Source organism: Atractosteus spatula, chromosome 6 (genome assembly GCF_055471065.1).
Source record: "Atractosteus spatula isolate fAtrSpa1 chromosome 6, fAtrSpa1.hap1, whole genome shotgun sequence".
Classification (NCBI taxonomy): Eukaryota; Metazoa; Chordata; class Actinopteri; order Semionotiformes; family Lepisosteidae; genus Atractosteus; species Atractosteus spatula.
This window is the reverse complement of record NC_142711.1, coordinates 30356386-30371557: the sequence shown is the minus strand read 5'-3', so window position 1 is coordinate 30371557 and position 15172 is coordinate 30356386. Positions and strand designations below refer to the sequence as shown.

The 15172-nt window shown below is 34.5% G+C and overlaps 1 protein-coding gene across 1 annotated transcript in view; it reads left to right on the top strand.

Moving 5' to 3' along the window:
- The window catches only part of tmie (transmembrane inner ear), a 47750-nt gene that overhangs the window by 13777 nt on the left and 18801 nt on the right, over nt 1-15172 (top strand). Inside the window, exons 3-4 of the mRNA XM_088918141.1 lie at nt 2991-3111; nt 14650-14799. Of these exons, the coding sequence (XP_088774267.1) occupies nt 2991-3111; nt 14650-14799 (271 nt within the window). The remainder of the gene's footprint in view (nt 1-2990; nt 3112-14649; nt 14800-15172) is intronic.

Below are 15172 nucleotides of genomic sequence, written 5' to 3'. Positions count from 1 at the left end.
CAAGTTGTCCAGTGTCGCAATTGTATTCACATAAAAAAATGGGTCACAAATCATCTGTGAAGGAGGCTGTTGGCTATTAGTATCAGGTCATCCCTGAAGTACAGATGTAGAGACGTGTTAGGGGACACTGCTGATGCTTACTGACATCTTGCCAGACTGTTACTTCTCTTAGTCTCAGCTTACAGTTAGAGGGAAGAACTGTGAAAACAAAATGAACTCAGTTATGAGACAGAATAGAAAGAAGGTTCACTGCTGATATGATCATTAATAATAATAATAATAATAACAATAATAATAATAATAATAATAATAATAATAATAATAACAATAATAATAATTGCTTACACCTATATAGCGCTTTTCTGGACACTCCACTCAAAGCGCTTTACAGGTAATAGGGACTCTCCTCCACCACCACCAATGTGCAGCATCCACCTGGATGATGTGACGGCAGCCACACCACACATTAGCTATCAGTGGGGAGGAGAGAAATACCTTCAGACTGAGGCTGAGGTACTGTATTTTGGATTAGAGGTTGAGGGATATATACTGTATCTTGCAAAGTTTTGACAGGTTATTATTTGCAGTTTCAAATTGTAACTGCCTTATAATACAGAAATGGTAAGGTAGAGCTAGGTATAACATGCAATATAAACTGTTTGAAATAAAAAAATAAAACCAAAGATGATAATAATGAAATTATTTTATATTAGTCTTTGTTGATGCTTGTTGTTTTTGTATTGATGGGTTTTGTTAAGTTTATGAAGTGGCTGCTGTTTTTTTAACAAATAATTTGACTGCATTAAATACTATATATAGAGGAGCATGGAAAAATAAATAAATCGTGTTTTATTCTGTTGAACTATTATGCCATAAATAAATCATTTTTAAACTCCATTCTGAATTGTACTAGGAAATATGAACATAGCATCTTTCAGTCAGTGTATGATGAGATAGAGTAGCTCACTAGAAGACTCCTTGCTTAACAGCAGATGTATATTATAACATAACTATTATAACTTAATATGAAACTTATATGAATATATATGAACTACAAATTTCAAATAATATTTTCTATCTTTATCTTCCAAAAGTTGTGCCAACACAAAATTCAAGGCCAATAAAAAATGAAAACCCATGAAATTCTGGAAGTAATCTGATCTGATCTAGTTTATAAAATTATGGTACAGCACATGTATTGTATCAGTTATCATAGTGTCATATACAGTACAATGAAATGTCCAGGAGCTTTTTAAAACCATTGCTTATCCATATTCCTTATCTGTGGGTTCACTGGCAAAAGTGGAAGTTGTTTTTTCCCACTCACATCAGCATGTTGTAGGTTAATTCCCAGAACTATAAATCAGGTGCTCATTGCAGCAGAGTGAAATAAGGCAACAAGAACAAAAATAAATTGCCAAGATACTAATTTCCAGCCGAGTGCATTGAATGCTGAATGAAATTACTTCAGTCTCTAAACCTATGAGTAGTATCAAAATTTCAGTCTACTTTACCTCCTCTTAAACACAGATACAGTACAGTATGTGAGTTTCCATTTTATCAGCATTTTTGAGGTTGAGAATCTTTTCCCAGTTTCAGGATTTTTGCTGAAAGAGAACTAGTAATTGCACATTCATCTGTATGTATGAATGCAGCCTAAAGAAAATAAAAACAATATGCCTTTTATAATATACCTTGAAATATAATAGTAATGTTTTGAAAGTCTACCACAGTCTACAGTAAATCTACTGTATTAACAGTAAGTCTACAGTAAAATTACTGTATCGTCTTAGGATGTCAATCTATTTCCAGATCCTGAAAGGAATGCATCGCAGCAGCTTGGCTTTGACAATTGCCATAAGACTTTTGTCTTTACATTAATTAAATGCTTACAAATAATGCATATATTAATTCAAAAAACAAGTCTGTCGTTGAGAGAAGAGAGAAGGTGAGAACCAAGTTTCAGGATAATTTTGGTTTCTGATGTCTTTCTGCTAAAAGAGTTAAGAAATCCTTCTTTGAGAATGCAGACGGAGAGATCATTGTGATCATGGCTGTTTGAGGTGAAATGAGAAACTATGGGCTTGGAGAAATCTTTAATCTTTACAGCCCTAACATGTTTTCTGAAGTGGTCTCATAGTCTTCTTCTGGTTTCCCCAATGTAGATGGCTGGGCATTTTCTGCAAGAGATACAGTAAATAAGGTTGCTGGAGGTACAAGAAGTCATCGTAGTGCCTCTAGTACAATTTGATGTTTAAACTTTATTTTCTGATAAAATAGAACAAAAATATCAATAGAAACCAGAGTGTGATTTTACAAATTTGGAATAAACCACATTTTTAAATTATTTTTTCATAATGAATGTTTATTATATAGAAATGTCAATTCATTTTGTTTTACCTTTTTTTATTATGATAAAATTAAACTCTATAGTGTACTTTGCACTAATGTTCTGTATGAATTAATTCATTTTCAATGTACTGTAAAAAAGTAAGTACAATGAGACCAAAGATTGTTGTTCAAAATAATAATAACATAATGTATCATGGTTTGTTATTGATTTACAATGACATGCTTGGGCATAAGCATAATACAATGTTTTTTTCTTTATCTAGCTGTATTTTCCTATGATGTACTGTAATAAGGTATGCATGTGAGATATAATGACAAGACATATTAAAACAATGAATTGGTATTTAATGATGTTTACTATAGTTTACTCAGAACCCAACACAGTTTACAATTGTAAACCATTGTGCATTTGTAGGAGGAAAATGCTCAGAAAAAAAACTATAAGTTGGAATTTAAATAAGTTCAGAAAGACTCCATTAAACAAACTTGCATTCAACATGTTGCAACAATATGCAACAATTTACATGTATTTATAAGGAATGAACCCAAACTGTGGTCAGACAAAAATCTGTGGCAGTTGCAGTTCATTTTTACATGTTACATTTAAAATTGAAAATTCTCTCTCTGTTCATTTTCAGTTTGGTACAACGAGTCCTCCAAGGAAGAAACCAGATCCAGTGACATCAGAAACAGTTGTTTTTTGGGGGCTGCGGTTATGGCAAGTCATAGGAGTTTTTTCAATTTTCATTCTGGCAGTTAGTAAGTCAAATTTTAAGAAAACTTTCAACATAATGAATCTATGTAAACTTCATTTTAAGAACTCATTTGTTTGCCAATGATAACTCTGTCAACACACAAATATTTTGCAGACTAAATTTTCTAGCTTTTACACTGTCATTTACAGTAAATGTCACTATAAAAATGCACTGTTTTATAGTGAGGCTGGTGGTGCCAAATTGCTGTATCCAGTATATAAAATGCTTTGGGATCCTTTGGGATAAAAGTACTGTATAAATGCAAGTAATCCACATAATTATTATCGTATTTTTGTCCTGGGATTAAGAAATATAATTTAAAATACAATGAACTTTATATTATTATACTAATCTAATGATCTGTGGCTTTATACAACTTTATCCCTAACTTGCTGTGAAAGTTATTTGGTCTTCATGACTGATTTTTTATTTGTAATTCATTATGACTGAGGGACCATACAGAGATGCTGTAGGTGTTTTATTCTGAAAGCATGTGAACCACTATTGTTCCACACAGACAGAGGTTAATCTATTTTTAATCTATTATGTGGCCCCTTAAGGTACAGTAATTCTGTGCACCTAAGTTAATTTAGGTTTGCCACAGCAGAGGGTTTGAATGCTTATGCAATCATGATTTTCTATTTTTCTTTCAGATTAATCATCCACAGTATTTCTTTCTGTGTTTTGCTTTGTGAATGTGCGGAGTAGGTTGTGTATATACAGAAAATATTGATTGCTAATTCAAATTTTAAAGACTGCAAGCTTTAAAGCAACAAATGTGAAAACTGCAAAGGTCTGATTTTCTTTCATGGCACTGTATAATGGAAGCACAGAATTTAAATAGTTATTAAACTCCATAATACACTAGTAACACGTCATTTAGGGTATTATGTACAACTATTTAGACAGGTTCTTTATCAACTTATCTTGCCAAATTTAATTAAATTGCAATGCAAAGCACTTATTATTTTTATGGAATCCTGACTTTTGGGGTTTTTAGATCTCTTATGGAACATATGTCATCAAACAATTAACAGAACTGTCAATTAACTATTTAAAGTGTTCTGCATATGCTGTTAGCTATTGATGAAAAATGTAGAAAAGTGTTTTGTCAGTTCAAAACTTTGCTTTACATTCATAAGTTTGTATTTACATTTTTTACAGACATTGGTAATCTAATATAGAAGTAAACAAAGCCTCCTGCATTATTTTCAGATATAAAAACTAAATAGTCTAAATAATAAAGTGATAATTTTTATCCAATATTTAAAAGGTCACACATGTCTTACACAACATGAACAAATTCTCAGAATTTTCTCAATAACAAAAGTGTTACAATAACTACTGTATAAGTCACAGTTACTAAAATAAATTTGAATGTCAAGCTTTCATAAGTACAGTATAACTTTTAAAGAATATGGAACCCACTCTCCTCTAGTGGTTAAAATTCACTGTTGTATCACTGTACATTCTAATTAAATTCACTCAATACTGCAACATGTTTTAACCATAAACTTTTGGTCAGTACAAGACAAATTTTAAGTCTCCAACTACTTATGGTAGCATTATTTAAGACATTGAATTTAAAGACCTTAAAAGTCATATTGTTCTCTTAGAAAATATGAATATGTTAAATTAAGAGAAATAAGAGACAGAATGTATTAAAGCATAGTCTTTCCCATATTTGCTACTGAAAAGTAGCACCTCCACTGCAGTATCACTATCAATGCTGTCCTGTGTTCTGACTGCTCTCCCTACAGAACCCCACTGGTACTGCAGTTAGTGTATTGTGAATCCCAAATTGTAAGCTCAACTAACATTTCTTTTTTTGTTATATAAAACAAACGAAAAAGAGTACACCTGATAAAAAAGTTATATTTTGAACAAACACTTGAAAGTCTTTCAGGTTTTGGTTGTGAGAGAAGATTATGCAAACTGTTCATGCAAGATATTCCACAAATATCAATGAACTTGCCACGCCCCTCTGCAGCCAGAGGGCACTCCCACTCTGTCCTGTCCCTAGTTTCCTCTGCTTTGCTGTCCTTCCGGTGTCTCTCTCTCTGGGGCTATATATTTCCGGGTCCGCTCAGCATTGAAGTCCTGATGTCCTGAGACCCACCTAGCACCAGGTCACCTCACGTCGGCTGCCTGGGGGCATTGGTTTCTATTCGACTCCTGAACTGCTGAGCCTGGGCTAACCCCCATCCTGCCATTCCACGGGTCGTCTCTTCCGACATCCGTGACAGAACTGAAACAGTTCTGTAAAGAAGATTGGGCCAAAATACCCCCCAATCCAATGTGCAGGACTGATCAGCAGCTACAGGAAATGTTTGCTTGGGGTCACTGCAGCTGAAGGATTTTCCACCATTTACTAAATCTAAAGGTTCACATACTGTACTTTTTCCAGCATAAACAGTGAATGGTTCAACAATGTCTTATAGGCATGATAAATTACATAGGCATGATAAATTACAATTGTTTGTATGACATTTGTTTAATCACATTGTGTTTATCTATTATTATGACTTAGATGAAGATCAGATCACACTTTAGGAGCAATTAACGCAGGAACATAAACTTGTTCTCGCCAGTGTATTTTCCAAAATTTAAGAACATAACAAAGTATACAGACAACTGAAGTTGTCAAGGACAGGGGGAAGCAATTTATCCTTTACCTGTGATCACTGGTAGCAAATTGGCACAATTATGTTATTAAGTTATCTCTTGAAGGATCCTAGGATCATACTGAAAATGTTCTAAAGAGGATAATCTGAAAAACACATTTTAGAGGTCACAAGCCAGCTCTGTTGGCTCGTTCCAAAAATTAATTTCTTTTTCCAGTAGTGTAGGCCATTAATGACTATTAGGGGATTAGGGGAAATGTATTGATTTGTTGTAAAAATTGAATTGAACACTGTATTGATTTCTTAGCACAAAACTGTCTTTATTTACTTGATTATTTACTTGTTTATGCTGAACCTCTTGATAGATATCTTAAGTAAATACAATTCAAGTTGCCATGGGTTTTATATGCCACAGATATTCAAACCACATACAGTAGTACCAAGAACACTGCAAATGTATCACTTAGGCTTTTACTGCAACAAAACTGCAACACTAATTTTATCTTTTCTGTTGCACAGTCTAGACTTCCTACCCTTTTTAATTACAATAGGATCTCAATATCTGCAAATGTAACATTCACAAATTGGCTTTTTCGTGATTCAGTTTGGATGACAGGGTCTTGGATGGAAGAAGTGCCGAGTGGGATGAAACTATGACAAAGGATTTAAGCACAACTTTCAAATTGTCACGACCGCCAGCCAGCAGAGATCAACGTGTAAGCGAGCTAATCAGCACCAGCAGCGAGTTACTATTAACAAGCACCGCAGCACGAGTTAACACACCTGCAATTGCTCTACCGTGCGGCATGCCGGGTTATTTATACTATTCTAACCTGCTTCCCGTTGCTCGGTATTGAGTTCACTTCTTGTTGCTCTGCCTAGCATTTCTTTACCTTTTGCCTTCCTGGAATTCTGACTACACCTTTTGCCTTCGGACTTCGGATCTCGTCTCGCCCCTTGGATAGTTTGCTATCTGTGTCTATTTCGGACTTGACCCTGCCGCTCTCTTTTCGACCACGAGTCTGTCTCACGTTTTGGATTGTTCGCCACCAGTGCCTTTACCGGATCTCAACCTACCTTACGCCTTCGGACTACGACTCAGCTCCTGGTTTTGCTCTGTTCACTTACTTACCTCCCAACGACTCCTGCATCTGCATTGGATCTTTTTCACCTCTTCAGAGCAGCGTTACAGAAATTAGCTGTGCAATGGACTAGGATTGTTAAACAAACCTAACTAGGAACTGAACCTGTTCTTGCCTAAGTACCTACTACCCAGCATCTGTACCTTAATATGGTCTTGGTTTTGTATTGTAACAAATGTTCCCAGGTGTGTGTCAGTGGCACCAAATCCATGCGAATGTTTAGACCCTATTGTAGTATCAATTCAATTCAGTTTTATTTGTATAGCGCTTTTTACAATGGACATTGTCACAAAGCAGCTTTACAGATTTTCAGGCCTGAACCCCAAGTGAGCAAGCCTGAGGTGACATTGACAAGGAAAAACTCCCTTAGACTAAAGTAGGGGAAGAAACAAGTTTTGAAAGGGGGAGCCTATCCTTCTCCAGCTGGATTAATTAAAATGAACACATATGAGAGTCGTCCATATTCTATTACATGGTGGGAAAAGCACAATCATGTATGGTAATGTCCTACAGTGTCCAGAATGTTTAGTTAGTTTCCTTCAGTTGAGATTTCTTTGGGAAGGGCTTTGTAGACGATCGGCTGCTGATTTTCCGACTGGTAAAAGGAGCTGGATTCTGGACCTGGGCCTCCAAACAGTCCACCTCAGAATGGATGGATAGAAAAGAGATACAATATTAGTGAATTACAATGAAAACAGAAATTGGTATTTTGAATGTCTTGCGATTCCTAAGTATTTATCTAAAAGCATGACTAAACAAATATGTTTTACCTAGATTTGAACATTGAGAGTGTGTCTGAATCCCGCACATCTTTGGGGAGGCTTTTCCATAATTGGAGAGCTCTATAAGAAAATCCTTTGTTGCCAGCTGTGACTTTTTTAATTCTAGCAACAACTAGGTAACCTGCTCCTTGTGATCGAAGTGTACAAGAAGGATTATAAGGGACTAAAAGATCACTCAAATATTATGGGGCAAGACCACGCAGAGCTTTGTAAGTGAGCAACAGCAATTTATAATTAATGCGGAATTTAGCAGGAAGCCAATGCAGAGATGACAGAACAGGAGTAATATGTTCATATTTTCAAGTTCTTGTGAGTATTCTAGCTTTAGCTATAGCTTCGCATTCTGAACTAATGAGTCTATTTAGGGACACTGAAGAGCAACCAGAGAGCACAGCATTACAGTAATCCAACCTTGAAGTAATAAATGCATGGACTAATTTTTTGGCGTCATGGAGAAATTGCAGCCTCCTAAGCTTGGCAATGTTTCTTAAGTGGAAGAAGGCTAAACTAGAAAGATTTCTAATGTGAGTATCAAATGAAAAAGCACAATCTATAGTAATACCTAGGTCTTTAATTACTGTACTGGGAGCAACAGAGAAGCCATCAACAGTCAAGGTGCATTCAGCTAGCCTAGTTTTAACAGCCTTAGGACCAAGCACCAGCACTTCTGTTTTGTCAGAATTAAGCAGAAGGAAGTTGCAAGCCATCCAGCTTCTAATTTCTTTCAGACAGTTTTCTATCTTGGAAAATTTAGATACTTTGTCTGGTTTGACTGATATGTACAGCTGAGTATCATCTGCATAACAGTGGAAGTTAATGTCATGCTTACAAATTATATGACCGAGGAGTAACATATACAAGGAAAGCAGCAAAGGACCAAGCACTGAACCTTGATGGACTCCATATTTTACTCTGGTAAGCTCAGAGTATTCATTATTTACATGTACAAATTGATAGCGATTATTTAGGTAGGATCTGAACTAAGACAGTGCCTGTCCACTTATGCCAACAATGGTTTCAAGTCTGTTTAATAGAATGTTATGATCTACAGTATTAAATGCTGCGCTTAGATCTAATAACACAAGCATAGAAATGCAGCCACGGTCAGTGGAGAGATGTAGGTCATTCACTACTTTGACTAAAGCAGTCTCTGTACTGTGGTGCGTTCTAAAGCCTGATTGAAAAACTTCAAAGACTTTATTTCTTTGCAAAAATGTACATTACTGTTTTGCTACAGCTTTCTCCAGGACTTTAGAGATAAAAGCAAGATTAGAAATAGGTCTATAATTTGACAGGTCACTATGGTCAAGATTTGGATTCTTGATAAGAGGTTTAATGACAGCCACTTATAGAGATTTTGGTACATATCCAAGGTTTAGAGACGGATTTATAATATTTAAAAATGGTTTACCAATAGTGGGTAGAAGTTTTTTAATAAATTTTGTGGGGATAGGATAAAAAAATCAAGTAGTTGATCTAGAAGATGTCACTATAATGCACTCAATTCTGAATATTCAATTAGGGCAAAAGATCCTAATCGTTCAGGTAAACTCTGCAGCTAACTCATGTTGTTACCTCAGAGATTGAGGTAAGCGGTAGATTGTTATACTGTAGGCTGAGCTAGATGTTTGAATTTTGTCCCTTATTTTTATAATCTTCTCATTGAAAAGAATCATAAAGTTGTTACAGCTAAGCCCAATTGGGACCTGCAGGTCAGTTGTTTGATTTCTAGTTAGTTTAGAAACTGTATTAAATAGGAATCTGGGATTATTTCTATTGTTTTCTATCAGGCTGAAAAAATATGATGACCTAGCAGTAGTTAGAGCTTGCTTGTTATTTAAAAGGTTATCTTTCCAGGCTATTCGAAATACCTCTAAATTAGTAGAGCGTCACTTGCGTTTCAGTTTATGAGAGACTTGTTTGAGTGAACAAGTATAATTAGTGTACTCTAACTCTTTTCTTCTTAAGTGGTGTGACTATGTCAAGCATATCCTGTAGAGTAGTTTCTAAGCTTTCAGTAATCTGATCAAGTGTAACTGCATCAGCAGGCCAGTTAATACATGTAAGTGAGGCCGGGAACTTGTTTATAAAGTCTGTAGCAGTAGCAGAAGTAAAGACTGGACCTAAACGATAACCTGGAGAACGAACATTAGATTGGCTCAGCTGTAATTCATAGCAGACAGGAAAGTGATCTGATAGAAGAGGGTTCTGAGGGAGAATAGTTACATTTTCAACACAGATACCATGACTTACCACTATGTGTGGGTCTTACTACATTCTGAGTATCAGTTTCCACAGCATTCAATCTGAATGCAGAATGAACACTGTATAACAAAAGAAAAGGCATTAGATCAGTTAAAATGATGGTTAATAAAAATGAGATTTCAAGGAACAAGATTTTTTGAAAAATGATCGTTTATGTGATAGAAAATACAGCAAAATACAAAATACAGCATTTTTAAATACCACTGGGCAGAAATGTTTCATACTGTTAGTGTATGTCCTACACTGTTAGTGCAAGTGGTATGTCCTGTGGTAGTATGAGATTGTCATGGTGATATTACTCCACAGGTTCTATATATTGTAACATTAATTCCCTGTGCTGTTGGACTGTTTCCTATTTCATTGTGACATTGGTGTATGTTTGGGATATAGGTTTACCTGTGATAATGTGTTGAATTTGTGGGTCATCTTTGCACAACATATTCACATAAATACTATAGCATATATATATAATTTTCTAAATATGCTCAGTGTACTTTCATAATGTATTCTTCATGCCTCATTTTAACATGGTTTTCAAAAAGTACTAAGTATAAAGATAAAATATATTACTAAATGTGCAATGCAATGTTCCTATTTTTTATCTCCAAAGTTTGACTTTAAAGTCTAGCTAAAATTTCATATTTTAACCCTAGGGGAGATCTCTACAAGCGCTATATCTTCTTGTGGTAGAAAGAGTTCAAATTGTTTTTTTCTGTTTTGATATTGTAACAGAAATGTTCTCAGAAAAGCAATATAGTAGGTCTGTAAATGGTGTTGTTCCTGTGCAGGCTTATTGTTAGAGTAGCTATATTGTTATGTACACCTTCTGTTCAAGCACTGGTTCTTTACACAGCTTTTGAGCTGTCTAGAACTAAGTTGGCATAAAATGTCCTGACAATCCACTGAAATTACTAGTTTAATGTCAATTTGAAGAAAATTCTGAGCAGAAAACATTGAGATGTATCATTTGTTTGCCAAGACTGACTAAGATGAGAAAATGAATAATGTATAAATCTGGTTAAAACTGCTTTGCTGCCATGCCCCTAGGATATTGGACAAGTTAATGGGGGAAACATGATTTTTTATGGTATTTTTTATCGTATTTTTTAAGGTGCTATCTTTCAAGAGGCTGCTGTTTTCTTGCTACAAATGGAAAAATGAACAAAAGGCAAAATAAAATGCACATCAATCATCAGTGTTGTAATTATTTTCACTTAAGCAAAGATCTTGCACTGAATGCAACATGCTTAGGTATGATAGTGACTGGAGCAGTTGTCAGAATGGCAAGGGCAGATATGTTTTACGGTTTGCTTCAAGATAACAATCATCAGAGTGTATTAGGTGCTGTAAGCCAAGGGAGAAATGTCTGCCAACAGAGACAGTCGTGAATGAAAACTGTTAGTGACAGGCAAATGGATAGTACACCTAGAGAATCTTGCCAAATATGACTACTATTAAACATTAATTTAAATATATTCATTTACATCATTAAAAAACAGAGGACCACACTAATATGCACTTACCTGAATTCAGAAATTTTAATTAAGAGTCAATTAAACCTAGTTTTCAATAACATTAATTTTCTATACTGTGTATATTGTAGTACTGTATATGCGGGAAACACCATTTCTTTGTTTATGTCGTGTTGTGAAGCATCAGCATTTTGATCTCTGTATTTACATTATTCTTATTGTGATATTGGAATGTACTGGATTAATTTTCATTTTTCTGTTCTCTATTATTAGAAGATGTCTTAGATGTTTTTTGTATCTGCCATTTTTTTGTTTTAGAACTGTAAGTAAACCATTCATTATGTCCATCATGATGAACAGAGATTTGCAAACGTATTCAAACCTGTCCTATGGCATCACAATTTATAAAAACTACAAAATGATGCATAAAACTTTTTACGCTAAATTAAAAAAAAATCAGTTCTTTTAAAAAAAACCTGAAATCTCACACTAAAGACTTCTTAAGGTAAGAAAATAATAGTAAATGTCAGCAAAATGAAAAAAATGAAAAATGTTGATCACATAAATATGTGCAGGTGTGAACTTAGTTAGGTTGGGCTTGCATTAAATTTAATACTTTGTCTTTAGACTTAAAAGCTCTGGTATTGTCTTGTCTGCCCGTAAATACTTTGGCCATGTCTGCTGTATCACATAGGTGCTTTGTTGCAAAACAAATGTAGGATTTCAGATTATTTTATAACTGCAGACAAGCTTCTTTTGAGGACTGACCCATAGATATTCCCTCCCCTCTGAGCCACAGGACCCCCCCAGTGGCATCCTTAGCTAGTTTTCTCCTTGCCCAGCTGCTCAATGTGGAGGGATAGCCTGATTGTGGCATTATCTGGGTGTCTTACAATTCTTAATGATCCATTTCACCATGTCAAAAGAGGTATTAAAGGTCTTTGAAATGTTTGTATGCCCTGCTCCCAATCCATGCCTTCATTCATGTCAACTCCTAACATGATTTGAAAGATTCTTGGTCTTCATGGTGGAATCTTTGCTTGAAATTCAGTACTTGATTGAGGGACCATATAGATAGGTGTTTTTACTCTGAAATAATAAGAACCACTAGCATTGTACACACAGGCGGCTCATGTATTAGTGTAGCTCTTTAAAGAAATTGTGTGACCTCTGACTTTTCTACAACAAGATCACAGGCAAAGAGTTCACATATGGCTCACAGTTAATCTGAAATGCATATAAAAAGCTAATGTTTTAACAATGTTTTAATCTAAAATCACATTCAACTAGATGTATCCTGGAGGGGTTCATGGCATATTTGTCTTCAGGACAGAATCATGAATTCTAGAGTAACAAACATTTTAAATAATAGAAGGGTTCCAAGGTGACAAAGCCTTATTTCTGTCTTAATGTAAGTACAGGAATTTCTGTGTAATTTTTTTAAAGTGACCCAAGCTGTTAGTTTGTGGAAAAAAGAAAACAACTATCAATAAATTATGGACACCTGCTTTACATAACATGCAGCAATTCTAACGTTCTTTGGTGTATAAAACATCCATGCGATTTCTTCTATGAGACACTAGAGGGAGAAGTGTACGAAGTTATGAGGTGGACTGAATGGGTGTTTGTAATGCAAGTACTGTGTATAGCATTTTTAATCTTGTCTGTAGGATCAGTTACTTTTTAATTTGTATCAGTTAATTAGCATGATTCATTTAGTTTACTACTAATTGCAGAGATAATAAATAACCATGTTACAGAAGACCTGTAGCTTCAAAAGCAAAATAATGTTAACTGAAGTTTGCTTCATACTGGATTTCAAGCAAAAACCTAGGAAATTTGATGGACCACTGTTCCATTCAAATTGTAATCCTTTCTTTTACCTTATATTTCTGGGTAAGATTGTGAACTTTACCAGGAATTAGTGGCTAACTAATAATGGATAGATGTGTTTATGTAAATACATATATAATGTTTATTGTTAGTTAATTTAAGTTTGCATAAAAAGCAAAAAGCATAATATTCTAAAATTTGAGAGCTTAAATTAAAGGCTAACATTGTTTATTGTGCCTGGCTAACATACTGTGTACTGTAATAAGAAAACATAAGTAATTCAGAGGTCTTCCGTACTTACATTATTTTTCAACAAAACTGAGAAGCATATTCTATTATTTGTGTTTTATGACTTTACTCAAATTAAAAGACCTCTCTTGTGTAACACGTTTATTTGAACAGTCACTGTGACAATTTGAACACTTTTCTATTTTTGATTTTGAGAACAATGCCTTCTAGAATATTAGTATTTTTTTTCAACATTACACCATGACTGGGATGTGGGTGATTTCGTGAGATTCCTTCTTCGCTAGATAAGAAAGAGTTCAATAATGTTTGTGCAATGATCATTTGGGATAAAGTGCTTTCTACAACAAAACTGCTGGCCTATTAATACTTTTCAGATGTGAGTCATCAAAGCACAGTCATGTAACTTACCCATACTGCAAAACATCATGAATGCTTGTTTTGTACTGGAGCCACCAAATACACATACAATTTTCTTTCTAAAAATCAGCATTTTAAATATACAGTATACTGTTTACAACAGTGCAAAGTGAAAATGTATTAGATGTGATCTTTATTAGTCTTCTGATCAATCAATCAGATGTTGCCTGTATGTTCTTTCAGTTTTTTTTTTGCTAGTCTAGATATTTTGTAAATGTCAAAAATCATTGATATCTGTAGACATGTGTGGGCGACATTTTATTATTCCACAGGCTATGAGTATAGTATTTTATTATTTTTTTAATTGTGTGTTAGTGATTTCTTAAAACTTTTGTCTCTTAGGCAAATAACAACCAAAACAAAGAATATTTCTAGAAATTTGTATCATGAAGAAACATTTTACCTTTTGAAAAGGATATGTCTGTCCACCTTGCATTGTTTGCATGTTTTCTTACTATTTTCACATGTTTTGGTCGAATTAATATATATTTCTGATGTTATGTGTGAGTTAAATAAACTGAGTAGTATCTGTATCTATAAATATGAACAAAACAAGGCTGTGAGTCCAGATAGTTCCTTTGTTGTGCTTTTATACTGTACTCTTTCTGTCCTTTTTAAAAAATATGGATAGTTCTGTATTTTGAGTGCTATTCTTCACATGCATCTTTGTTGCTTTGCTCTTAATTGTTTTCAAGGAGTGTGTGGGATTGCCTGACAAAATTGCATTTCTGAAGTTTCTTTTTTTTACTTCTTTGTAGTAATAACTTTGTGCTGCATCTTCAAGTGTCGAATCCCAAGAACAAAAAAGGAGATTGAGGCACGACATGCACAAAGACAGGCAGCAAAGAAATATGCAAACACACTGGAAACGGTACCCCCTCTAAATGAACTCACTGAAATACCGGGAGGTAGGTAACAAAGTTATTGTACAAACAATAATGAAAAATTATTTAGTATCTAGTAGTTTTTTTTCTGTGAAGTTCTGTGTCTACACCCCTTTTCTTTCACTATGAAGGATTTGGGGTGTCAGCAAATCACCAGTACAAATGACCAGTATCCAGTTTGAATTTTTTATCTTCCCTTTATTCGATAAAATCAATTTCAGTAAAAGATTTATCAAGACAAAAAAACTGAATATGGAATAAAAATACAAAAGGAAAAAATAGAAGCAAGTTAATTACATATCCATGGGTGTTACCAGTGTCTCTCCTAACATCTCTGTATATTGTTTTAAAAAACTTGTTTCCACACCATTTTCAGATTTGTCTTCAGAGCCTGACT